At 39.6% G+C, this 27340-nt stretch overlaps 1 protein-coding gene across 2 annotated transcripts; it reads left to right on the top strand.

Annotated features, from left to right (window-relative positions):
- The first annotated feature begins 6335 nt into the window (after positions 1–6335).
- On the top strand, positions 6336–27291 carry LOC122986432 (1-phosphatidylinositol 4,5-bisphosphate phosphodiesterase zeta-1-like). Of its 2 annotated transcripts, XM_044357707.1 has the most exons (12): positions 6336–6441; positions 8412–8607; positions 10196–10397; positions 13150–13294; positions 13623–13775; positions 15551–15736; positions 17261–17417; positions 18501–18617; positions 20104–20276; positions 23477–23603; positions 25835–25984; positions 26842–27291. In XM_044357707.1, exons 2-12 carry the CDS (start codon positions 8418–8420, stop codon positions 26922–26924), a joined length of 1683 nt encoding a protein of 560 aa, XP_044213642.1. In that variant the 5' UTR covers positions 6336–6441; positions 8412–8417; the 3' UTR covers positions 26925–27291. The 2 variants fall into 2 exon arrangements, with proteins under 2 accessions (XP_044213642.1, XP_044213643.1); XM_044357708.1 differs by lacking the exon at positions 15551–15736.
- The last annotated feature ends 49 nt before the right edge of the window (positions 27292–27340 follow it).

Genomic DNA, 27340 nt, shown 5'->3' with positions numbered 1-27340 from the left:
TGCAGTCACAGGTAATTTCAGGCTCATTTAAACCCAAATTAGGAGTGGAGGATTAGAGTATGTCAATAGTTTCTAAGTTATCAGTGTGAATAGGAAAATGACTTGTAAGAAGAAACCTGTGCAAGATGAATGACAATTAATCTAGAAAATAATGGGATAGACTTGACAAGGTTGCAGACACTCAGGTGATGTCTTCTAATTAGCCCCTTGACATCAGCTGTTTACTTGAAGATTATGGCTGCATTTTCAGATGTGAAGCAGCTGCACACCAAACGCAGTTGATCTCGAAAAACAAAGTCACCTTTACCTTGATTTTCGTATGAAGGTTGTGTTGTGTCATGTATACATACATGATCTTCCTTTTCTATTGCTGATGCCTTGCCCTCTCTCCCACTCCAGTACTGTTCACCAGTTCTTAAATATGAATACTTTCTATATCAGTCTGAATTTTGCCTCAATGATATCTAACAGTTCATTGGCAGCCGGGCAAGTCTTGTTTCCTCCTTTTGTGGACTTTCTGACAGGTTGTCAGAAAGCATAAATGCTAAGTGTCTGCGTGTGACACCTTTTCACTCTGATATTAACACTTTTTTTCTGAGAACCCCATTGACGTTGAGCCAAGCTTAACAAAAAAGGGCAGTGTTTTTTTTTTGTGAACAGAAATAGGACAATGGATTTGATTATATATCTTGATAAATAATTAAAATGGTCATAAAAAGATTTTATGAAAATGTAAGTAAAAATTGGAATAATGTGAGTTTAGTGTATTAAAACTTAAGATTTTAATTCAATGATAATTGAGATAATATTAGTGAGATAATTTGGGGCAAGATAATCACACCATTACATTTTTATAAAGGAATATGCAGTGATGCATTATCACTGGAGGGGGTGTCCTCAATATTTTGGGGCCCAGGGATTGCGAGACACCCTGAAATATGTTTGAGGTTATAGATATTTGATGTTTCTTTCAAGACATACACAGAGTTTCAGACTGTGATGATTGGTCAGTTGGATCAGCAGTACTAGCTAAGCAACCCTGTCACATTAAATTGCATAATCTCTGTTTCTGTGTGCATCTGCCAACTGAGAAAAAGCACATGAAAAACACAGGAAATCTTGCCCTGTGCTATGTTAACTTGGTCAAGAAAGACAACGGTGGATGTCACAACTCGTGGTAAAGGACACCAAAATTGCAGTGTGCAACTGAACTGATGGATACAACCCCTTCTATGTCTTTACTCTCATTTCAGAGAATAACTACACATCAAAAGTACCAAACTGCTGCATGACGGACAGACACCTTCAGAAAAACATGCCTTGCACAATGTTCCTGCACAAAAATAGGGACCATAAAACCCTGTTCAACACCTTATACTTAACCATAGCTACTGAGTGGCATTGTCATCTTTAGAGTCTCTTACTCTCACTAAAGTTCTTACAAGCTGAATCAGGTTTTTCATAACATCAGGATCCGATATGTATGTGATATTTGGCAGTTTGTTTCCATTGTGTGAGGTTGACAAAGCTCTCCATCTTTTTTGAAAATAATAATGATGTTTGGCTGAGCCATCCTTGCCTGATTAAAAAATCCATCCATCTCCAAGCTAGTCGTTCCTTTGCTGGAGATGGCCTGTGTCCACACAGCAGTGGACCACACACACAAATAAACAAACACACACAGACAGATGCTTAATTGACTTACCCCAGACATTATCATTTTTTCCATGCAGTAGAGTCCAAGCTGTCTAATAGAAGGTGGAAGTCACATTTTGATACCTAACTATTCAGGTTATTATTGGTGCATTAATTAGTTGGGGAGGATGGAGAAACTACGTGAACCATGATAGAAAGCTAAATGGTTCAATTTTCCCTGTCAGGTGGACGCACTTCTCTCACATCACTCTTGGCAGTCAGTGAGGCTAAAAGACACCAATTAATCTCCTGTGGCTATTATGGGGCAGGATGGCACAGAAAATGGATGGGCAAAGCACACTGAGACAGAAAGAGAATATGTAATTTGTGGGGGATCACTACTCATTGGCTGGAACCAGCCTTAATTAAAACAGCAGTCAGCAAAAGTTTGACAATTATGCTATAATTTGTAACAGCAGTAATTAAATTAAGACTCCATAGTTGTGCTTTCTAATTATAGCTGCACCCTTCTGCTTAAGCCATCCAAAGTGTTGGCCAATTCATTATATTTAGCTCAATTTAAGCGGCGTTGCAGTCTTTTGACAAATTGCAAAGCAACATAATGAGAAAAAATTCTGATAGCTCATCAGAAAGTTAGGTACAGTTATCTTTTAAATGTTTCTCTATGTCTCCTGACAAAAGATTTTAAAGTGATAAGAGCAAGCGTAAAAGGGAGATTGGTACCGTTATTTGAGAACTGCAGTAGTAATGCTCTGCAGTCTGTCTGCATTATATCTACTGAACTCAGAATTTCTGTTATTTATGTCAAACTGATTGTGTAACTGGAATATTTGTCTTTGGAGATGTGAGCTGGATATGAAGGATCTGTCACAACAGGTAGGCTCTGGCATACTGTATGCATGTATCCTCAGTGTTACACATTCCTCAGGATGGATCCAGATCTGTATCATTGTCTCCATCCTGAGCTGAATTACAAATCAACATCTCTGCCTGCCGCTTTGACTCACTGATTTCCCTTGGCTGGGATCTCTCCTAATAAGCAACTGCCTACCTCTCTCAACACACCAGCGCTGTCAGAGAATGATGACTCTGATGCTTCAACAACATGCATGCTGCTGGATGCTGATTTTCTCCAACAGATGGCCATTTGCTCAAGGCTATAGAAATATCTCTGGAACGGAATAGCAAGAATATTAAGCAGTCATGAATTTTGATTTATTTTCTCTAAACAGCAGAATCCACAGGCCTCTAATTCCTTGCCCAGAATTTATATTTGAGAAAACATACTTGTTTTATAGTTAGAAATACATTTTCCCCTTTTTGCTTGTTGTTATTTTTCAGCAGTTTCCCTAAAGTGAGGCAAGTTTGGGATTTCATGCTAATAAAGTTGTGCTAGAACCCTAAGGAAGAGTGAAGTGGAGAGATCCAGTAAATAAAGCAATTGTTAATAATAATGAGCCCATCATTATTATCTTCCACAGCCAGCTGGTAATAAACTCTGCCAGCATGCAGCATGCTGGTTGCAACTCTATCCTTTAACATTCCAGTTCACACGCAACTAATTTGGAAGAAAAACATAATGCTGACTGGATTACAAGGAAATATTGTATGTATCTGCAAAACGTTGAGTGTCAAGCTATTTCTCTTGTTTTTGCTGCAATATCAGCTCCTGGCAACCACATGACTGACGTTTTATTGTTTATTCGGGCAACTCAAGGCACTTGGTTAGGGGACGATTGTGGATTTGGTTAAATATTGAAAAAATCAACACTGACTAAGAGAGAAGATGTGTTGACTTTTTCAAAATTTTCAATATTTAACCAAAATCAGAATCTTTCAATAAATTGTATTAATCATTAATATTTAACAACACATTGGATACAGGGTGTGAATCTTTGTCTCCAGTGTCCAACAAACCACCCTGACCTCCTTTTGACTTTTCTTTGGTACAAGACTAGCAATTACATTTACTCCAAAACATATTTGGTAAACCCAATTACTAGTGCATGAGTGTATTTTGTAGGACACAGGGTTGCTGGATGATATGCTACAAGCACATAAACTATACATGCACAAACTGTATGCCAGAGCTTTGCTTGTTTCACACATTCACAGCTCCTAACCTCTCTAGTTATCCCCTGACATCAGGCATTACCACTGCCGTTCTGCAGTCTGACTCAAAGCTCCAACGGGCCAATGAATACCAAATGAACCGGTGGAAATCCAGCTGGGAATACATTGTTAAAAGGAAACATGATCTGTCCCCCACCCCCAACCCCACATTCAAGAACAGAGTCACATTTCAAAAAGGTGTACAGTACAAGTCTCAGCTCTTCTCATCTTAATCATCTGAACAGGTGTGGTTTTGTCGCTGCCTTGCCACACTGTTAAACCTGAGCCCTTGGTTGAGATAAAACCATGATCTCTATACTGTTGGTCTCAATGTGTTACGAAGTGAAGTGATCGGATTTTCCCACAATGAGCAGCAACGTGCTAGCACATCTGAGCTCCACATGTGTTATGTTGTATTTCCACACACGCACAAACACACATATGATACTGATCTTTTATTCAGCGTCAACCTTCTAATATGCACAGATGCACATGAGCACAGAAGCAAAAACTGACAGCTACGTACACAAGCACACTCTGCTCCCAAATGAGTCCAGCTAACCGACTGTGGAGAGGGAGGTGCAGTGATGCAGAGACAGGGGCCATATACAGGCCTTCATGTTCACTGCCTGGGAATTATCACATCAAACTCGTATGCCCAATGGTTCTGACAGGCCCGAGGCTGAGCCATTACAGCCTGGTGTAGACAGGAATGACTCTGCTGGACTTTGACTAGGCAATGACTATTGTTGTGCACCAGTGATTCACACCACACCAATAACATTCAGATTTACACAGACAACCGGGCAGGAAGTTCTTGTCAAACTTGCTAAAACAACTAATACAGATTCAGTGGATCTGTTGTCTAAGCTTCACTTACTTTGAGTTTTCATGATTACATTTTCATTCACTTTGGCTTTGACATTTTTGTGAATGTGGACTTTATTTAATACCGTTAAAATCAATCTCATGTTGCTCCATAAACTATTGGCATGTATTTGCATGATATATTCAGATAGCAGCTCAGTGCGCCCTGTAGCCCTTGTAGCATACATTGTAGAATCCGGTGTTTCATTTTATCATGTTGTTCTAGGAAATCGTGAGAAAGAAGTCAAGATGACAAGGTGAGGAAGAGAGAACACAAAGATCTCATACATCTGCCAAGCCCATGCAATTGTCTAAATTGGTTATTTTAACAATGGGAAATGTTTATATCATTTTAATCTGCATGTGGAGCTGGATTTTCATCAAAATCATGCTGATTGGTTCCTGGTGGCTATGATTTTTGTACAGTAGAATAACTTTGCAGGACTACATCCTGTTCAGAAATATTAGATATAAGGTGCGTCAGACTCATGACCATGAGTGCTAGCAGGTCTGTGCTTAGGCACAGTGGTGCTTTGAGCTAAATGCTAACATTAGCATGCTAAATTGCTCAATGTTAACATGCTGATGTTTGGCAGGTATTACCATGGTCAACCTCTTCATTTAGCATGCTGATGTTGATGTCATTAGTTTGCAGGTATTTAGTAAAATTTTGACCGGATGATGGTGCTCGATGAAAAGTCAGGGGTTTACAAAGTCATTAGGATTCATTCTCTGGTGATCTTGAATAGTATGTAAGATTTAAAATGCGTAAATACAAACAAATCAAACAAAGAAATAATATACATATTTGTTATATTGATTATGCCAAAATGGAAAACAGTTAACAGCTAAGTAGTTGCATTTTGGGGTGGCGTGTGGAGCCTATCACCACTGACACAAGCTGATGGCAGCCATGACAGACAGCATTTCACATTAAAACAGTTTCCTGTGGGCTAGATATTCACTGTGGACTAAGCGGCAGACTGACCTTATGATTGACATTCCCATCCCAAGAGCCCCACCTCTAGCATGGTTAAAAGTAAAGATTTTTCTGGGGTCATCAAGATATTTTGTGTACAAAATTTGCTGAAGATTTACTGTAATGGAGTGTGTAGGAAGTGCATTGTTTTTACATGTGCACTTTGCTGCTCAGGAATTATGAGCCAACATGTAGAGCTTTAAAAATGAACAAATGGTGGTGCTATCTACATCAAAAGTAATCAGTTCTTCTCTTACTTATGGCCTAACTTTGCACCAACTTTCACTGAATCTACTTTGTCCTTTTGTAGATATCTACTGAAAACAAAACCTCTGTGGTGGAAATAACTAGTGTGTGTTGACATAGCTTGGTTTAAACTGGAGTATATTTTTGTAGTTTTGTAGTTCACACTCCTAATCACACTGAAATATAATGACTTTCTCAAAATATGAATAGAAAAATTTCTACACTCACCCCTGACAGAGGTTTCATCAGGCAGGAACATGAAGGCAACAATTCTTTCTTTGCATATTTTATTCTGTCTGTGTGCACCGAGTTCACAGCTCATGCCTGAAAAGATGAGGGGAGACAGAAACAATTTTAATCTTCCTCTGCCATATTTCAGAGAAAGCTCTATTCAGTGCAATTATGACATTCAGTGTTAATTTACACAACATGCCCATAGAATCAGAATGTTTTGTCACTATGGCAACGTGTACCTCCCCAGAAACCTGCTGGATTATTTTGAGTATTTTTGTACCCAAGTGGTTTCCTGTTTACTTCCTAAATATCTACACTACAAAGGGAAGACACCATCAGTATCTGAGGTAGGCTGTTGTTAAATGAGATTTCATTGAGTTTTCAGCATTCAACGGGTATTAGTTCAATCCCACCAGAGAGAAACTTGTCTATTTGTCTGATTGGTTCCTAAATGGCAGTGGGCTGCTAGCTTAACTGGCTGTGACAGGTAAGAAAGATTAATGTAGAAAGAAGTAGCCACATTTATTGTGAGATTAGTTACTTTTCTCGGGTTATGTGGGTATGTAAGCAGGCAAACTTAATTTATGCAGCCTATTTATATTTTTGAAACACAAGTTTAAAAGTATTTTACAGGCAGAATAAAAAAGGAAAGAGAGAACTAATAGAGAAGACAATATATAAAAACAAGCAGAATTAGGTATACCTACCTAAAATGTGAGATCAAAAGAAAGCCAAAGAAAACAAATGGGTTTTAAGATGCTTTTTAAAGATGTGCACCGATTTGGCTTCACTGAGATTTTGTGGATGGCTGTTCTGGAGTCGAAGAGCAACGACAGCAAAAGTATCATCAGCTTTAGTTTTCAGCCTCGGGAGCCAGAAGTCCCCGCTCTGAAGTTCAGACGGCATAGCAACTCCTTTAAGTATAGAGGGGACTGACCATGTAATGCATTGTATTTCAAGATTAAAATAATGGGAAGAAGCTAAAATAGGGGTAATATGTGATATACAGTACGTTTATTTTGTTGTTGAAAGCCTTATAGATAAGCTAAATAGAGAAGATTTACATTTTACAAATCTTTAGGCTGAAGGAAAGGTCTAATTTTTGCAGTGTTTCTTAGATGGAAAAAACAGGACCGGGTGAGTTATTTCTCAAGTAATCTCAAAGGTTTTTACTTAATATTATGGGCAAGCTGGAAAATTACATTTGAATAATGTTATTTTTACCAATAAAAGGAATTTCTGTTTCGTCATAGTTAAGTTGTAGACCATTTTGAGACATGCATTCTTTAGTTTCTGTGTTTAGCTTCATAGTTATTGGGATGGATGTGTGTCATCAGCATAAGAAGATAAGAGATTGAAAAGCGACAAATTATGTTGCCAAGGTGAAGCACATGTCACCGCATATTAAAGGGTCTGATAACGAAACAAAAGCCCACCCACTCTCTGAGCCTATCAGGTCAGCTTGCATCAGAGTGACTTTTGTGACAAATGAAAAAATGGCTAGTGACCCGCTGTTATCTATTTTACATACCATACAACATTTTACATGGCTCTCTGGGTTTAGCTACAGTTACTGCAGCTGCATAAAAGGTTAATGAAGATGATAGCAGAGCTGGTTGCTTTGTGTTGCTCACACTGAGGCGACAGATGCAGCAGGAGGCTGGCCCACTGCAGGGTACCCAGTGACAGCACTGGCTTAGGCATATGTCTGAACTGTGAAGGGCTGGAGAACAGAGAGATGAAAGGTATGGATTGAGAGAGACACACAAAGCCAGAGAAAGTCAGACACTTTTGTCTCACTGACTGAGAGGAATGACAAGGAGAGGAAAGGGACTAAAATGAAAAAGTCACGCAGACATTGTCTTAGTATTAGATGGAAGTAAGAGATACAGAGAGGGGATGGAGGGAGGGGTGTGAGATGATGGGAAAACTTTGTGCCGAATGAACACCCTAACTTCTTTTTTATTCTCTCTCATGCAGAGTTTGAAAAAGTAGTATTTTAACAGTGAGTTCATGTAAATCTCTGGGTTGACATTTCTATTCACCATTTCCTGTATATTTTTAGAGAGCTACTGATGAGCTGTGCCTTTGAAACACTTACAAGTGTTTAAAATATCTACAAGATGACAAATGTAAAGAATAATCGGAAGTATTAGCTTTGACTTGACCTACATTCAACATATGATTTATTCTGCTTTATTAAATGACTAGTAGCCTCATATGTTGATTTCATAGACATTGGAAGGTTCTTAAAATACAGAATAATTTTCCAAGATCAACAACAAGGGGTTAAGAGGCTAGAAATGATTGTGTGCAGGGCAAAATGAAGAAAAGCAAGGCCCCTTCTTCCAGGAGAGCAGAAATCCAGCAACTCCACCAATGCTACGCCTCGGGCAAGACGACTTTGCCTGCCTGTGCCCTCCTTAGGTTCCTCCACAAGGAGCAGATGGAGCTCACAGCAAATGAAGAGACAGCAGAGAGTTTGATTGACAGATATGAGATTGAGGAGACAGGTGAGTAAAGAGAGAGCTGTGTACCATCTCAGACTGCTTGCTGCTCATTACTATGGGTAAAAAAAAAAGACTGTTGTTTAAGGCCTCAGTGAAACTCAGCTCTGTCAAGCAATGATGCTAATTTGGTTATACCAGAAGTCAAGGCCTCAGTTCCAGCGGTGCCTCGCTGAGTGATTTGCTGTAAACCCAGAGGCATGTGTTGAAATGAAGAGTCAAGCATGTCAGTGGACAAGAAGACCATATGTTGCCTTGAGCCCAGTGTACTTCCAGCTAACACACACCATTGCAAAAAGCAAAGCATGAATACAGAGAAAGTTCAGTGTTGATATTTGGTGTCAAGGCTCTGACGTCCTCTCCAAGCTCAGCACAGAGATTAGGGAGATTTATCCAAAATTGACCCAGAATCTGAAAGTGAAACCAAAATGTTGAACGTAAAAGCAGCTCTTGAGGTCCAGCCTGACTTTAGCAGCACAAGCAACAACATTTTAAGCTCAGACGAAGTGTACCCTTTATGTTTTTTGTACACAATCTTTCACGTTTGACTTTTTCTTAAAAAAAAAAGAGAGATAATTTTCCGTTTTTCTGTACTTCAGTGTAGCCTTTATACTGATTATTCAGCTTTGTGGTTTCATACACATCAAAGACTAAGAAAACTCACATTTTTTCAAGTGTTTTTACAGGAATTCAACATTGTAAATGTATTTATTCACTCTCATGTCTGTATATTACAGTAAGCAGGGAGCAGGAGCCATGAGGCAATTAGTTTAACTTAGCATAGTGCAACTAGCTTGGCCAGGCAAGTTGTTGTGCCACCACTCAGGTTTGCTGCCAATTTTTCCCCAGTGGCCACTCATGGTATTGCAGCCAAAAATCTCCTGTGGCCCGAAAAGCACCTCAAACCTCAAACAAGGTCAATCATTACTCTTTGTATTATGATTTATTTTAATCCATGAAGGATTTATATTTATAAAACTTTCCCTGAGCCTAGAAAAACATTTTTATCATCTCAATGTAAAGTTTATGGGCTGAGCAGGAACGTGCGGACGGGGCCAGCAGGAGAAACACCACAGTGGAAACAAACCCAAAGCTACAAAATTTTTTTGGCTCATGCACCAGGCAAGAGAAGGCAGGATCTTTGAGTCCAGTATCCAGTTCCTATAATAAATCCATGCTTAAGGGGGAAGCTTGGCTAGAGCCCGGAGCTAGCCTCCTCCCAGCCCTAGCTCCATGATTGACACACAGACATGAGAGAGGTATTGATCTAAGTCTGGGCAAAAAATCAAGTAAGCATATTTCCAGAAATCTATAACTGTCACTAAAATGTCTTTTTTGCTTTGACATAAAATGTCTTACTGAAGTTCATTACAGATGAAATCACATTCATTTCATCAATTTTTCACTAGTTTGAACTGTGTCATCCTACCCTTTTGAAGACATAAAGATCAGATCCAACAATTTGATTTGTTTTAATCTGGCAACACCAGTCACTTCTGCTTGAGCTGGCAGTATTCTTTTTAAACTTCTTTGCACTTATTAAAGAAACTTATTCTGATTTTGACTGTGACTTTACTTGTTCTTCATCTTCCAGCCAGAGAAAGCAGGTGCATGACATTTGAAGGCTTCCTCAGATACATGGAGTCCAAAGACTGCTGTGTGTTCGACCAGGCCCACACATCTGTTTACCAAGACATGGACCAGCCTCTCACCAGTTATTTCATCTCCTCATCACACAACACCTACCTGATGGGAGATCAGCTAGTAGGCAAAAGCCATCTGGATGCCTATGTTTGGTAGGGAAGTAGTTCTTCTGGTGATGCAAAAAAAATTGCCCCAATCTCAGGAAAGAAATCAGCATATAAATCAGTGAATAATATACAGCACCTGTATCTTTAATTAATCTGATATTTCAATTAGATCAAAATTTGATAGAGCCAATTTAAGCACTGTTTTGCTGTGATACAGGTCTAAAATGCCCCTCAGTGCAGTACATTAGTGCCCTCTCTCTTAAGTCTCTCCTCTAGAACTACGTTTGTTATCTGGATGCTCTCCTTTCATTTCAATGACCCACTCATGTGCTGAGGCAGACAGTGAAATTGCTGTGGTCCCTTTAAGGGACAATGGAGGTGATTACAAAAGGGGCTGATGGCAGCAGAAGTGCTGTATTTATGGTCCCCCTGAAAGTGCTGATCGCCCTGGCAAGCTGGTAGAGAGGAACCCCCCAACCCAGTGGCCTGGAAGCTCTGATTTACTTAGATAATTAAAGAATCATTTAGAGAGAAGAACAGAGTGGCAGGAGTAAAAGGTGGCTTTTTAGAAATCCCACTAGGACCAAATGTTTATGCTTGCGAAAGAAGTGCAGGATTACCAGCAGTCTATAATCCTGTAAAATAAAGAATTGGCAAGGCATGTTGAAATTTAAGGATGCAGTGCCTGATAGATCACTGAAACCTGAACTGAAAATGTTTCAGGTTAAAAAACGGGTATCCTAACAATACATTTTTACATTTTACATTTGTAAAAATGAAAAATAGAGAATGAGAACTTAACTGTGATTTATTTGGGAAAGAATCAACAGCACCAACATATAGCTACCACATCTATGGTGCTCATTTTCAAAAAGAAAAATCAATTTTGGCTAATTGTATCCTGGTGGCTTATAGGCTATAAAGAAAAAGTTGAGCATTTTAGGAATTTTTCATAAATTCTTTGCTTTCTGAGAGTTAGATAAGTGGATATCGATATTATTCTCATGTCTGTCCACTAAGTATGGAGCTGGCAGTTAGCCTAGCTTAACATTATGGAGTCGGGAGGAAACATCTAGCTTAGCTCTCTTCAAAATACCAAAATATGCCAACCAGCACCTCCAAAGGTTTAATTATACAGAAAGCAAAGCAAATTTTCCCCTCATGTTATTCATGAGTGTTAGGCAGCTTGTGCAGTTTGTGTTTATTCACCTCAAACAATGTTCCCACCGTTAGCTGTAATGTTAGCTGTAATGTTAGCTAGCTAGCAACATATGCACCATCCGCGCTGAGATTCAGAGCTCACCAGAAACTGCAGTTCTCTCTGTTGTCTTCCTTCATCCTCTTTCCTTTTTCTTCTTGCCTGTTTGTTAATTAGCACAATTTTTTTCATTCAAATTCTTGACAACAGTTTATCCATCTGCCCCGGAGCACTGCTGGTGAGCATCAGTTTGTGTCTGAGGTACCTAACAACTTTCATGTGATGTCAAGTCTCAGTGACTGTCTTTGGTTTCCAAGAAATAAAACACCAAATTTATTTAATTATGTACATTATACAATTATATTTAATTTACATTTCTGTTTGTGCATTAATTAGACAAACAAGACACACATTGTTAATTAGTTTATGAATTTTGTCTTTATGCTAAGCTAGGCAAGTCACTGCATTCTGCGGCGCAGTACTCATTGCCTTCATTGGTAACATGAAAGCAGTATCGATCTTCTTATCTAATTCTTGCAAAGAAGGTAAACAAACAAACAAACAGACAAGAAAATATTTCCCAAAATGTTGAACTTGAATTTCCTTAAGCCAATTCAGTACTTTGTAATGATTCAATCTTACTTGTTTTTTATATCACATCCCTGTAGTTATCTTTCCCCCACAGTAGCTGTCCAGACAAACACAAAACAAATAAGAAAATAAAATAATAATATAACAGCCATAATAAAATAATAAAAAATATGATCTGGATAAAAGTGAGCCTATCAGATAACTTCCACTCTATCGCTCTTGATTGTGACTCACTATATGACCACGACTATAATTTGCTCATAATAAAAGTGAAGTTACAAATCAACTCTGCAATGTACAACCTAGAGCAAGACAATCATCATGATATTTCTGAGACTATTGAGATGAAATTACATGTAACAGCATGCATGGGCTCCAGCTGCATAACAAACACAGCAGCAGCACACACATGTTGTTAAATGTAAAACAATAATATGTTGATAGAAAAAAAGGCTGAATTCTGAGAGAGCAGAGCAGTTGAGAGTTAAAATCTCTGGTATAAGTGGAAGATATAACTTTGAATTGGTTTTCCAAGAGAATGCATCACAATATATGACCATAACAATTATTTGCCCCCACCCTACTGTGAAAGTGATTTGATTTCAATTGAAAGCAATATCTCATGACACCAGGACACATGCTGTACTGTATAAACTTGACTGTACTTTTAAGGAATGCACAGAATGTAGCATCACTATTTTCTTGTTGTTAAATTTAGGTCAACAAAGGTAGAAGATGCTGTTGAAATTAATTATTAGATTGCAATATTTGCTTTTAATTATTCACATGTATTGATATAATAGCTGTTACATGTTTGGAAGGTATTATGATGGCCTGACTTGTGAGTATTTGTGAGAAAGGAAAAGTTTGTGCCTCAACTCTTCACCCACTTACATCTTCTAATTTCTCACAGTACATTATAAGTGCTTATCATAGCCTTGCCGCAGCTCAGTGTGTGTGCATGTGCGTCTGTATGTATGCATGTGTTTGTGTCTTTTTGTGGCACAGCGCTTTGAGGAAAGGCTGTCGCTGTCTGGAGATTGACTGCTGGGATGGGCCAGACATGGAGCCTGTAGTCTACCATGGCTACACCCTGACCACCAAGATACTCTTTAAGGATGTCATCACCACTGTGGAGCAACATGCCTTCGAGGTAACACTGAATAGTATGTTACATGGCATGTTTATCCCTCGAGTGGCGCCCCAGGTGTCCAACTCAGTGTTCGCCCTTTGCCTCTGTAGGTTGCAGGAGTCCCTACTGAGCTGCATTTGCTCTAATTAATAACATCTCTGATATCACTGTTTTGCCTGCAAGTCTTTGATTCAGACTGTTCAGGCCATTCTCTGTGATGTATCTGGAGACTTTAGCCCCGCAAAGAGAGCTGAAAGTTATATCCAGGTTGATGCTAATTGTTGGAAATAGGGATTACATCATGATTTTTTTTTTTTTTTTTTTTTTTGGTGCGATTATTTTTTGGCAGGTTTCTGCTTACCCAGTGATCTTGTCATTGGAAAACCATTGCTCCCAAGAGCAGCAGGAGGTCATGGCCCAGTACCTCATCTCTATCCTGGGAGACAAGCTGCTGAAAACCCCCTTGGATCACCCAACCACTGGAGACCTTCCAAGCCCAAATGTAAGACTTGGCAACATGAAAGTTTGACCATCTGAGCTCAGATTATAAATTGTGAATCAGAGGAAGAATCTGTGTTTAATGTTAGAGCTGCTGGTGCAGGCATAGGAATGATAGTGTTTGTATGTATAAATCCTTAGCATCTGTCATAGCAGAGCAAAACAAGGAGAAAATGAGACCTTTTTGTCGTCACAGAGGGCCTCATTAGTCTCTTTCTGAGGCTTCCTGTGCCTCTCTCTTCCTTTGGGATGCAGGGGTAGATGGGCTCCTGCATTTGCAAACCTCTTTAATCTCACAGAGATTCACAAATTCTAATGGATGTGGTTGATCCTGAGAGGTGTCCATCATTTTAAGTGTGCTGAGGCACTTGAGCTGATTGTTCATTTAGATGCCCCTGTCTGAGACTTGACTTCTCCAGTGAAAGCATTTGCCTCAACCCATGACTGAGTGACTGGCCCGACAGATGCAGGCGTTGTCACTCCAGTCTATTGAATATGACGAGCAGGATGAAGGGCTTCTCTCTAAGTGTGGATGAATGTGTGCTGTCTCGCCAGAGTTTTTTTTTGCTGCCTGTGACTTCTACTGCTTCGGAATTTACTGCAAAAAATGAGTTGTGTTTTATCCTGAGTGTGCACGTAAGATTTTCTTCCCCATATAATTTTTGGCTGGACCACAGGGAACAGCCCTATTAACATGAATGTCTCTCCCTGACTGAATGAGTCACTGATTGAGTGACAAAGTTACACCATTGGCCAATGATGTAACTTTGTCACTCGCCTCGGTTGGGTGTCACGTGTTGCCACTTCCTGTATCCGTCGTTTTAAATTAAAAGCCATGTCAAGCCATATACTAGGTTTTGACCTAGTCTTGTTTATCTTTATGACTCAGAGAGGGTGGGCTTACATAGGATCCTCAGTGCTAATGGTTTTATCGTGACTCTAAACCCCCAGCAACTTGAACACTGAATCTTGTCACATTCATGCAGCTTTACACATTTCATTTAAAATGAAAGTGGAACCAATATGTGATTCTCAGAATTGTTCATTACTTTATACTCTGCTCTGTTTACAGAGTCTTCAAAGCCACAGCCTTGTCTCTATTTTTCCATTATCAAGTGTTATTGTAGGATTATAGTTCATTAACAAGTTATTACTCTACTTTATTCTATTTTTACTGTCAACATGGACCAAAAGTCTCTTGAAGAACCTCATATGATATTGTAAATTAAATCAACATGAGCAAAGCGTCTATTCTAGCTCTCCAGACTGTATCATTTTGTGTAACTGCAGTGAAAATTGAATGAGTGCAGTGCCAAAGGAAGCTCTGAAGCTTATAATTTTCATACTCTATGGACTCTTGCAGGTTGTCACTGTTGGCAGATCTGTAATTATTTTATATATTTCGCCTGTGTATACAGTATGTGACACTGACATGGTGACTTCCTGACATGTGGCTTACCACAGAACTGCTTTCAAGTCCAGACCACAGTGTTTTTTACTTTTAGCATACTGCAGCTCATCTGTCCTATAGAGTAACTAACACATTCGGAGCCAGGCCGCTGAAATGTAGCAGCAGATGTATGAGTCAGATATTCAGCACACCTGCAAATCAGACAGGCAGTGGTTTGTGCAAAGCGAGTGTTTTGATGTGTTCGAAGTTTGAGGATGGAGGAAGAAGGACAATTTAGAGTTTGTTTGACCCATTCAGCTCTGTGATGTTTTTATGAATGTGGTGTAAATGTATGTCTATGATTGTGTGTGTGTGCATGGGGATGCCAGGACCTGAAGTATAAGATCCTCATCAAGAATAAAAAGCTAAGGCCTCAGATTAAGACAGAGGACATGTCAGGGCTAGAGGAGAGTGGTGATGAGGGTGATGATGAGGAGGAGGATGAGGAGGACGAAGATCATCAGACCAAAGCAAAGTTCTGGTCCCCCAGAAGGCAGACAGGGTCAAAGAAGAAAGTAAGTCAGTTAGATTTCAAACATATATAGACTGAGTGTATAGAGAAACAAAACTAAATGTACACTTTAAAGGATATGACTGGCAATTTTCCATATTTTTCTTATTGTCAATAAATTTCATGTGCAGAGTCAAACCAACAATGAACTCGTCCTTCTTATAAGTATTGTGTTATATCCAAGGTCTGATATTTCATATTCCTCTGTGCTGTAGACCTCCTTGTCCAAAAACTATTAAAAACACGTCAGTGAGCCAGACTGTTACATTGGATGACCTGTTCCTTTACCCCAAAGATTACGGTCATGGACGTTTGTTTAGAAATGGCTCCAAAGACTAATAACAGCGATCACATTTCCAGACTCCGGAGAATAGTTCCATGTAAGACAAATGCACCTATGCATGTACGGGCATGCAGTTCTGTTTACAGAGCCTTTTTGTGCTACATATCACAACCTTTTGACCTTGTATTTCATTGTAAACTTCTCAAAAAACTTCTGTAGAATTTGGAGCCATTTCTAAACAAACTACTGTGACTGTAATCTTTGAGGTGAAGAATGTCAACTAGCGCAGCACTGAAGCTCACTGATGTGTTTTTAATAGTTTTTGGACAACAATGGAGGTCTACAGCACAGAAGAATATGAAATATCAGGCTTTGGATACAACGGCTGTCACTTTTTCAAAAAGTCACGTTCAAACGAATTTGAACTAGTAAACAATTTGTTCGAACTAATTCGAACTCAACCCATGTACCGTTATGTGTCTCAGATCCAATTTGCTGTGACTGTCATAAGCATATATATATGGCCAGTGATGTCCATCTGTCAGTGGGCAGAGAGAGCATCTTACCATTCAGTATAGTCTTCATATTTTCCTGTGTGGTGTCATACAACTGCATTATGTGTCTTGAGATTGCACTGTGTATGAAGTAGGCTGTCAGACAAGGCGTGTTAATGTTGCTACACTTGTTTGATGCCTCCGCTGCCTCATGTGGCAAGCTAGCTGGTGAGTCCTCAGATATGTTGTTGTTAGAGTAAGGCAGCTGTTTTTTACAAAGCTGGCAAATCTTTGTTGGTAATTTTGACGTCTACAGTGTAGCCCCTAAAATACTTCCACATGCTGATTTTCAGATGCTTATAGGTCAAAGAGCAGCCAATAGGTCAAGCTGATAATGGATTTTAAGAATGCCCTCTACTTCAAATGGTGTGTTGGGCTTATAGACTGTACATTTTGAATTCAAACATGTCATTACAGTTCAAATATTACGTTTTCCCCATGTTCAAATGAAAGTTTGAATTTCAAATAAAAAATGACAGCCCCATTGGATACACACAATACTTGTAAGAAGGATGAGTTCATTGTTGGTTTGGCTCTGCACATGGGATTTGTTGACAATAAAAAAATAGCAAATTGCCAACCATATCAAAAAAAGGTAAGGTCCTGGAATTTATTGCAGTATTTGTTGCAGTTTGGTGAATGCTGCTTTTTCGTGTGTCTTATTTCTCCCTCCCCCCAACATAATGAGCAGAAGAAGAAGGTGGTGGTGGCAGAGGCTCTGTCTGACCTGGTTGTATACACCACATCTGTCAAGTTCATCAGCTTCAGTCATTCCAAAGACAATCAGAACTACTATGAGAACACATCTATGGCAGAGAAGAAAGCTCGCAAGCTAGTCAAAGCTTCAGGTAAAATGACATTTATGGAGGTGAATTTATGGAAAGAGGGAAGGGAGGCCTGATTTTAAAGTAATAAAGAATATGTATGATTATTTGCAAATATTACAAAATATCATTTTGATGAGGCCAGCGGGTCATGTGTTTTATAATCACATTCAGCTCAAAGGGAAAGCATATTGAACATGATGTACACAGCATAGGGGAATACTTTTTAGGAAGTAAAACACAACAGCACCAGCTCAGAAGTGTGTCTTATACTCTCACTGTTGGGGGAAGTGAAAAGAGCCCACAGAGGTTCGAATCAACTGATAATCAGTTAAACTGTCATCTTGCTGCTGTGTGGCAGTATATTGGAGACACGGAGTGATTTATAGAAATGAAATCTGTTCCTGCTGAGGAGGAATGACACTTTCCAGACATGCAGCTATATTATGAGCTGGTTGGCTTGTTTGGCAGGGACCACAAACAGTCTCAGCTATGCTGGAGGTGTAAAAAACCGTGTTGTCTCTTGCCATCGTCAAGCCCTACAGGGAGAATGATGCAGCTACATTATGATCACACACAGACTGAAGAAGGGAGCCAGTTTTTTGTCTATTCGGGATTTAGATAATTATACAGACATCAAAACCTGATGAGCACAATCTGTAGTTTCCACCTTTCCAACTCATTTCAGGTATTCTCTAAAAAAATCTTCCATTTCATATTAAGCTAAAATGACAATTCGTGTTTGCATTTGTGTAAGTTATTCATATGATCCCATTTCAAGTAAAAATTTTGTATAAAAGCAAATCACTGAGCATATCCGTGAGGATCTATTATACTGATAATGAATTGTAAAATGACATTGTTATAACTGTTGCTATCAGAAAGTGACCATATCCTTGTAAATAACCCTTGATGCTGTCACTTACTCTCTGCATTGCTGCAGCCACTGAGCTTATTCTGATATTAAGATTGAAGGATCATAGCGACGACATCTGTGAAGTCTGAATCTAGGTTTTGTCTCATTAATGATTATGTGTCAGACAAGACATTTGACCTTTGAGTGTTGCCTCCCCCCTCTCTCGCTCTCTCGCTCTCTTTCTCTCTCAGGTCCGGATTTTGTTCAGCACAACCAGAAGTTCCTTACCAGGATTTATCCAGCAGGATCAAGGACATCCTCATCCAACTACAACCCCCAGGAGTTTTGGAACGTCGGCTCACAGCTCGGTGAGTCAAAGACCTCATGACACAGTTTGTGTGCGCACATAAGATATGCAGTGAAATTTCATACACATGCCCAAATGCATGTACATTCATGTAGGCCTGGGAACCTGAAATGTATTAACTATCTCAACAAACAATGTTGATTTTCACATCTTGGGTAGAACCTTTAATGAGTTTCAAAACTTGTATGATGAATGCCAATTACTGTGGTTCATACACACAGAACCAACAGTGTTATTTAAATTATGTTATTTAATAGTTAGTTAACTGTGTTTTTATTTTGGTCGAGATTAAAACTCTGAAAACACAACTTCCTTTGTGTCAGAAGTTTCAACAGGGTTAACAGTTTCTCAACACATGCAGAACAACCACAGTACAATACAAGCTTTTGAGACTGAGGGAAATGCAGTCCTGAAACTTGGATTGTGAAACTTCAAAGGGAACAACCTGGCCAAGTGTCCTGTCGATTAGCAGTGAAAAGAACATTTCATTCCAGTCCACAGCCTGACCACCTCATCTGTGTTTTCCCCGGAGCAAGTCCTCTCCCGGACCTTATCACACCTTTTCTAAATCGATTTATAGCCCCCCTCTCTGCCCCCCTTAAATGCGTTTTTTTTTCTTGTCTGGGTCAGAGCTTATAGCTTTTTTTTCTGTGTGGTTATCATTTCTTTAGAGTCAAGCATGAGCATCAGGCTTCACTCTGTATCACACAGATGTGCCTCAGAGTAACAGCTTCTGTATACTGTAAGCAGCTGCAATGACCAAGAGAAATCTCAGCTATGCTTCAAATAATCATATGTAAACTTTATATCCTCAAGCCATCTGGCAATATGTGATTGCCCATGGGCTTAAAGTCACAACCCTGATCTTTCAGTGTTCCTGTCACTCCGCTTGTCTTCATCCGTTTCCATCTCTCAGTCAGCCAGCTGCTGATTCTGACATAGAGCCTTGCTGATTGTTGAGCAGACTGTCTACGTGCTTTGGTGGCAGCTGTGCACATGGTGATCGGCACTTTTCACAGTTGCAGGAGACTGCGATACAAAGCAGCCTGGATGGATCAATCACAGTAGAATATTCACCAGGCCGCTGTGACACGCACAGAAAAAGTATATACAGTATTCAAATCTATCAGCAGGATTATATACACTGCTTTCTTTAATTGACAATCTATTTGAATGTGAATGTTTAGTCACTGATGATACTAAAGAAATTCTGTATGCAGCACACGTGCCAACACACAGCTTTGCACTATAGAAAAAAAAAACTACACTCATTGCACAGTCAGTGATTTTGAATGCTTCCCTGATGCAATGTACGCTATTGTTGCAAAAACATTTCAAGTCTAACACAGCTCCCTCCTGCAGAATGAAGAAAGAGCCTTAGAAAATGGAAGGTGTGGAGGCTATTTTAACAGGCTTTAAGCATTTTCAATTTTGTTCACAAGTTTTTTTTTGTGTGTGTCACTGCTCTGTGGTGTGGTGTTTTGCAGTGGCACTCAATTTCCAGTCCTTAGGCTTGCCTATGGACCTTAATGATGGCCGTTTCCGGGACAATGGTGGCTGTGGATATGTCCTGAAGCCAGCGGTGCTCATGTCCAGCCAGCGGAGCTTTGATCCTGGCTGCAGCCAGCACAATGTCAAACCAACACACCTGCTGCTCAAGGTACAGCTATGGAGCACTGAACGCTGAATAATCCACTGTGGGTGGATTTATGGATTAAGGTGTAATGTTACAGGACTGTGTGTGTGCTTTGTGTGCATATATGTGTGTGTCTATGCCTTCCAATCTAGGGCATTGTGCAGTGGAACTCATCTTAACTCTTCCCCTCCAGATAAATGCTTTCCTGCCGGATGCTGTGAACAAACAATGATGTAAAACTCCCCAAGAGTGTATCTGTTTGATTAGATTATCTCCCTCAGTAAGTAAACGGAAAGGAGAGAGAGAGGTCTGATCTAATGCAATTAGACCTGAGGTCCAATTAATAAATCATCCCTTTTTCTAATTTTTAAAGTATCTTGGGGGACAGTAATAGAAACACTTGTAATGTCAAGCATGTGCCATAAGCCACATGACAAAGGGTGAAGCTGTAGAGAACATGGTTACATCAAGTCTCTTGTGTGCCCTCAAGGACTACGGTGACACATTAACAGCCCAATTACAGAGATTGAACAATTTGCTGTCATGTGTAGAATGTAACGGTGGGAGTAAGAGATATCAGGGGCCTTGTACAGCAAAGACAATATGTGGTACTACCTGGGATCACATGGGAATCCTGTCATTCACTGTAGAGGAGGTAGGCAATCATAGTTACTCTGCTGAAATCAGTTTCATTATGAATCATAATGAAAATCCTTCTTAAAAAGTCAGTTCACCCAAATTACAAAAACAAACATTACCTCTAGTGGTGTCGACTGCCTCTACCGCAGTACAATGGAGGTGAATGGAATTGAATTTGTAGAGCGCACATGCCATGTTCACGCCATGTCAGATGGATGGGAAGGATCTGCAAGATTTCAATGTCAAGGACTTGCAAGTGTTCAAGTCATCTGACAACTCAGGAAGGTTAAATGATAACTTTGTTGATTGGGGGTTTAAAATATTGTGCATTGACAAAAGTACATTGTACCTATTAAATTTGGGTTTAACTACTTTAACTACAGTCTTTGGCTGCTGTGAGGCATCTGTATTTGTTTGACTTTCAAGAAAATCACATTTTCATGGTCGTAATTACTACTTGAAGGTTGACATGATGCTATTTATAAATCGAAAAGTTGTAACTGCAGTAACTCCGATATGACATGAATGTTATAACGGCACTAAAGTATTACATTTTAAAAATGGAACAGCATCATCAAGACATGTTGATGTTGAATTTGTTAAATGTCATTTTTCAATATGATCATCACAAATGAAATTCCATTCACTTCCATTGTATTGGGGTGGCAGCAGAAAACTCCAGAGACAGATATCTCAAAACGTTGGGTTACTTAACGTAATCCCCAGTTCTCTGATAACAGAGTGAGGTGTTTCATTATGGGATATCGCTTCTAGCTCAACCACCACAGAAGCTCCAATGACACCATGTCTGTCTTATAACAGACAGGTCAATCATCCTGACTGGGTCATTCTATGCTGCTTTCTTGTCTCGGCTATGCAAGGAGGGAAGTATTGGTGGAACACCTCATTCTGTTATCAAAGAACGAGGGATTATGCTAAGTACCCCAACGTTCTTTTTCTAACTTAATGCAGTGTTTCACTATGGGAAATACAGGTGGAATCGTCCTCCCCTTCCTCTATCTCATCCAGGTCAAGGATGTCAGAACAAGCCTCAACATCTGCATCATCACTCTCTTCCCCCAGGCCGACCCTCGAACAGTTGGGGCATGTTCAGTAAATCAACCTCCTCCACTGTGTCCGCTCAGCTCATAGAGGCTCGTGGCTGATTGGTAGTAGGGTTTGCTTTAGCGCCGGTGGCTGAGGTGGCCATGCTAACGTTAGCCACTACAACCTTCAGTCTCCTCTCCAGGATTTTCTCGGGCATCGAGGCACAGTGTGCACAGACCTGGGGGTCAACCACTGAGGCCTGGGCATGTTTAACACCCATGCACACTATGCATAGCGGGTACGGATCTCTGCTTGAAATGAATGCTCCACATGATGTGGGGCACAGGCAGGAGGCACCCCCTGCCTCCTTTGGCTCAGACCCTTTGGCGGGGGCTGTGGGTGCAGACATGCTAACTGGAAGGGAAGCTTACCATTCCAGACTCACTGCTGGTACTGTGCTAGGCGACGTGACACCTTGACGGAACATCTTTTAGCTGTTAAGCTGTTTTTTTTGTCATTTTGTTAAACCGAATATTTAACTTATCGCAAGCCAGTCCATGTGCCTTTATTCAACCTGATTCGATTGTGGATGTTGTATTATTTCCTCAGTTGACCCTGTTCAGTCAGTATAGTAATTGTACTAAATGTAAGCAGTTGAAGAATGCACATCATGCCATCTGTTGCTCTCATACAGTAATTCTGCTGCAGTTCTTGTCTCTACTGTAGCTCTGATTAAGGAAATCATTCTTGCTCAGACAAAAGTTTTCAAGGATGTATAGGATAGATGCTCGCAAGTTAAACAAAAGCACAACAGAGATTGTCTTCTAATGGAATACACACATACACAGCACAGTGCATGAAATATAAATGTGGTGCGTGTTTTTAGATGCCTAGGGAAAAACCCTCACCTTCATTTATTCACATCATCACTCCATTATTTGATCCCTTCAGGGAAAATCCTGCAATCTTGACTCAACTCTCAACTGCAGGAATTAAGAGTCATGAGTAACATTCAGGGTCGAATTTTCAAACTTTAAACAGTAAATTTTTCATCTGCTCAGAAAAACAATATTTTCCCTTGAGCTTTCAAAAAACTGTCAACTATAAGCAATGGTCTGTTTTTCAATAGCAAAATCTTAATGAAATGATAACTCCAAAGTGCTATCTACAGTGTGCATTTACAAGTATGGAGAAGCAGAGCATGACCACTTTAACTGTGAATGCAGCATGACTTCAGTAGAGGAAAAAGACTGTAATTTTGGGCCGGACACTGTAAAGCTCCATCAGTGCCAAGCGGGGCATGTCGTGATAAGTACATGCAGGTTTGTCTTTGATCAGGGCCGGGAAAGGGAAGGCTCAGTGTGAGAGGGCTGCAGATAAGCCTGTCTCTTTCCAGACTAGTGTAATTACAGCCCTTCTTCTCTTCTCTTCTCTTCTCATTCCACTAATATTTACTGTTTACCCGCACTATAGATTACATTCTTATATACCCTCAGTGTGACCATCCATAGTGCATTTCTGTGTGTGCCTATCTACAGGTAATCAGTGGATCGAACTTACCTGTCCCCAGGAGTGGCAAAGCTCTGGACCCCTTTGTCAGAGTGGAGATTCACGGGATTGCATCTGACTCCCGCAGAAAAAACACACATACTGTCAAAAACAACTGTAAGTACCGTGGAACAAACTGTAAGTACAGTATGGAGGCCTTGTTAGGATATCTTAAAACACAGCTTGACTGACTGACTTATCACTGGGCTTTGTCAGATTTAGCTCAGAAATGCAAAACTGATTTTCAATTTACTAAAAAAATAAAATAAAAAAAAAATGACAGCCTCCTTTTCAGACTGGATTCATTTCTGATATCTTATCCTCAGCTAGAATAAGTTTGCCCACTGGTTGTTCTTTCTAAATTTGGACATTGTGATTTGACATTAAAAATGCCTAATAATGACTTAAATACATAAATACCGCAATAAAAGGCATAGAAAAAAACACATAGCCTGGTGCCAGAACTGTGAATTGTCGCCCACATCTCTGATTCATTCAACGATTCAAATTAAGTGAAACGAAATGGCAATTCAGTCTGATTATCAGGCTGGTATTTTTAATACAAAATAAACAGCAATAAAAATAAAACACAATTTGAGTCTTAACAAATTCAGATAAAAATACAAATGCTGTTTGTGCCTACTACCTGTATAGTGTAACATGGAAACCACCTATAGCACTTCCCTTTAAATAAGTTTCCCAGTTAACTGCTATTGGGATTTTCCAATTAACTGCTGATGGGCTTCTGATGAGAAATGTGCTGGTGAGTTTCTTCAGAACGTAAGGGTGAGATTTCTTTTGAAGAGTAGTCAGTCATGCACTATTGCTATGACTGGAAACATAGAGCGAACAGTCACTGCTCACTCGATGAAGTGCTACACTGCCATAATGCATCACATGGATCCTCATACATACACAAATTTTGTTTGTTCAGAAGAGAGGAGAAGACTAGTTTTTACTGCTGGGAATGATAAATATGAAAATGACTGTTAGTTAGTCTTAATTCTGCTTCCTGGAACTGTCATTAGACTTTCAAGTGTGGAAGTTAATCCCTCTGCTGTCGAGGTTTTTTATTTCTCATATTTCAGCTGGTGTTCACCCCAGAACATACAGTATGTTGCTTTTGCTTTTTCAAAAATGGCCACATAAAAATGAACTAAAGACCAAAAGATAACATTGATTGGATAGAGCACTGCATTGCTGCTGCACAAAGAGTGAGAGAGAGAGAAAAAGTGAGATGGTAAGAGTCCTGGAAGGCAAAGAACCAAGAGCATAAATCATAAAATCATTTCACACTATGAAACAGATAACGTCACAGGTAAGACAAATGAATGAGAATTTAAAAGAAAACTTGGATGTGACAGAGGAACTTGAGTAAATTACCTATCACTGACTTATTAGTTATCTATGTGTGGTTGACTCCTTTGTCACTGCAAAACTGCACCCAAGTCATGTTTTCTCAACATGATAATGATGCTATTGTGGGTCTGATGATTATTTTTTTAACAAGATGTTTTAATAAGATGTTGCTGAATAAATTAATGATTACATTGTCCACAGCAGTTCCTCTCCATGGCTACCTTACTCTTACTCTGGTGATGGTAACTCTGCTGTGAAGCCCCCCTTGCCTTCTGAGGACTGTAGCTAAAGAAGAGCTTAGCCTGTGATAGTTAAATCATGACAGCCTCATCAGTGTTGTCTCGAATAACACTTCTAAATACAGCTGTTTTTGCAGAAAGTGTGTCTGCAGTTTCAGCTGTGTGTATTATTTTACATCTGCAATAACTCATTTTTTTAGCCACTTAGGAATGGCAGAAACAAGCTGTGAACACAACACTGACTTATTGTCATCTTATAAGTTGATATGGTGAACATGTTAGCAAACATTTGCTCATTTATAGATTGAGCAGATTTGTCTAGCTACCAGAGGAAGGTAAGTCCAACATTCACTCTCCTTTTAGCTCTGGTTTTGGTCTCCACCAACTTCTTAGAAAAATATCTACACCTTTAGCTGCTTAATGATGCACTATGTTCACCAGCTACTATCTAACTTTGTCAGCTGTTGTTTGTCTGTTTGGAGCTTACTGCGGCAAAATGATGCTGATGAGAGTGAATCAAAACAGTTAAGTTGTGGGCTGGAAACCAAAACAATGAGTTAAAAGATGTTTTAAATCTCCACAGAGATTAGAAGAACTGCAGAGTCAGGGGATAATTCCCTGTAGGTTCATCTTCACAGGCGAACCTTTTACATAGTAGTCATGTACTGTAAATATAAAAATATCGACTATAGTCCCTTTAACTAAACCCATTGATGCTTACTGATTCTAATGAACTATTTCCTGTTACAGCTCTGAGTCCTCACTGGGATTCTCACATGAACTTCAACATCAGCGTCCCTGAGCTCTGCCTTATCCGCTTTTGTGTCCGAGACCAGACCGGCCTTCTCAGCAGTGATTTCGTGGGCCAGTACATGCTGCCCTTCAGCAGCCTAAAGAAAGGTGAGCCACAGAGGCAGAGAGAGCAACAGGGAGTGGTGCTGGGGCCTGTTTGGGAATCAGACTGAGAGATAAATTACATCCGGTGACATTGTGTGACCATTACTGTATTTCCCTTCACCTCGTCAGCATTACTGAAGGTTGGTCTCTGCTCTGTGCTTGTGTGTTTTTATGGAAATGCTCCTATATATCTATATGATGCTCAATGGTGGAAAGTAACTAAATAGATTTACTCAAGTACTGTACTTAAGTACAATTTTGAGGTACTTGTATTTTACTTGAGTATTTCCATTTTCTGCCACTTTATACTTCTACTCCACTACATTTTGGAGGCAATTGTTGCACTTTTTACTTCACTACATTTATTTGATACCTTTAGTTACTTTGCAGATTGAGATTAACAATATAAAATATAATCAGCAAATAAATTAGGATGTATTATTATACATTAAGATAAGACTATATTGATCAGGATATAACTACTTTATATACTGCCCAGCAGTAAATAAGGTAGTTAAAATAACCTCCTCCTCTACCAACAGCAACATTGACTACACATTAATACATCAATAATTATAACACAATAAAGTAATATTTATTATTCTGAAATGGGCCATTCTGCATACTTTACTTTTACTTTTGGTGCTTTAAGTATATTTTGATCCTGATACTTTTGTACTTTTACTTCAGTCAAATTTTGAATGAAGGACTTTTACTTGTAACGGAGTATTTCTACACTGTGGTATTTCTAATTTACTTAGTAACAGATCCGAGTACTTCTCCCACCACTGATGATGCTCATATATTTAGAAGCTATACATACATTTGTTTTTCACACCCCATTCCTTCTCCACCTCCAGGCTACCGCTGGGTGCCTCTCCGGTCTCGAGACGGATGCAGCCTGGATCCAGCCTCCCTCTTCGTCTTTGTTTGGTATTCCTAAAAACAGCTCTCCATATCAGACTCACGCACAGACACACGCACACCACACCAACAGATAGGGAAGCGTGGCTGATGCAGCAACAACAACAACTACAAAAATATATAAATAAATCAAAAGCACCATTTCCTCAGATATAAATACCAGTTTTATTGTCAGAAAATAGATGTGCCATATTTCTACTGCATGCACTGCGTGCTGCAGAGGAAAAGACCAGAAGGTTCAAGCAGGGCTGAAATGACACCCACAAAGAATCACTCTCTGCTGACAGTTTGAATCAACTCAAGTAGCAGAGAAATCTGTTGTGAAGTCCGAAATCCGAGTATGATTATTAGTTTCTTATTGCAGAATTAATAATTGATGAATGTTCGATTATTGTGGCAGATTTTTTTCTCATAAGAAGGTCTTACCCATCCACA

This window comes from Thunnus albacares, chromosome 7, assembly GCF_914725855.1.
Source record: "Thunnus albacares chromosome 7, fThuAlb1.1, whole genome shotgun sequence".
Taxonomy (NCBI): domain Eukaryota; kingdom Metazoa; phylum Chordata; class Actinopteri; order Scombriformes; family Scombridae; genus Thunnus; species Thunnus albacares.
The sequence above is the reverse complement of the archived record's forward strand: the minus strand, read 5'-3'. Positions and strand labels throughout refer to the sequence as shown.

What these genes read in the sequence shown, in the direction of transcription:
- LOC122986432 (XM_044357707.1), top strand. Translation starts at nt 8,418, where the DNA reads ATGAAGAAAAGCAAGGCCCCTTCTTCCAGGAGAGCAGAAATCCAGCAA. An exon ending in CATCTGGATGCCTATGTTTG is followed by an intron (nt 10,398 to 13,149) that starts GTAGGGAAGTAG and finishes TTTGTGGCACAG; the next exon opens with CGCTTTGAGGAAAGGCTGTC. An exon ending in TGGAGCAACATGCCTTCGAG is followed by an intron (nt 13,295 to 13,622) that starts GTAACACTGAAT and finishes ATTTTTTGGCAG; the next exon opens with GTTTCTGCTTACCCAGTGAT.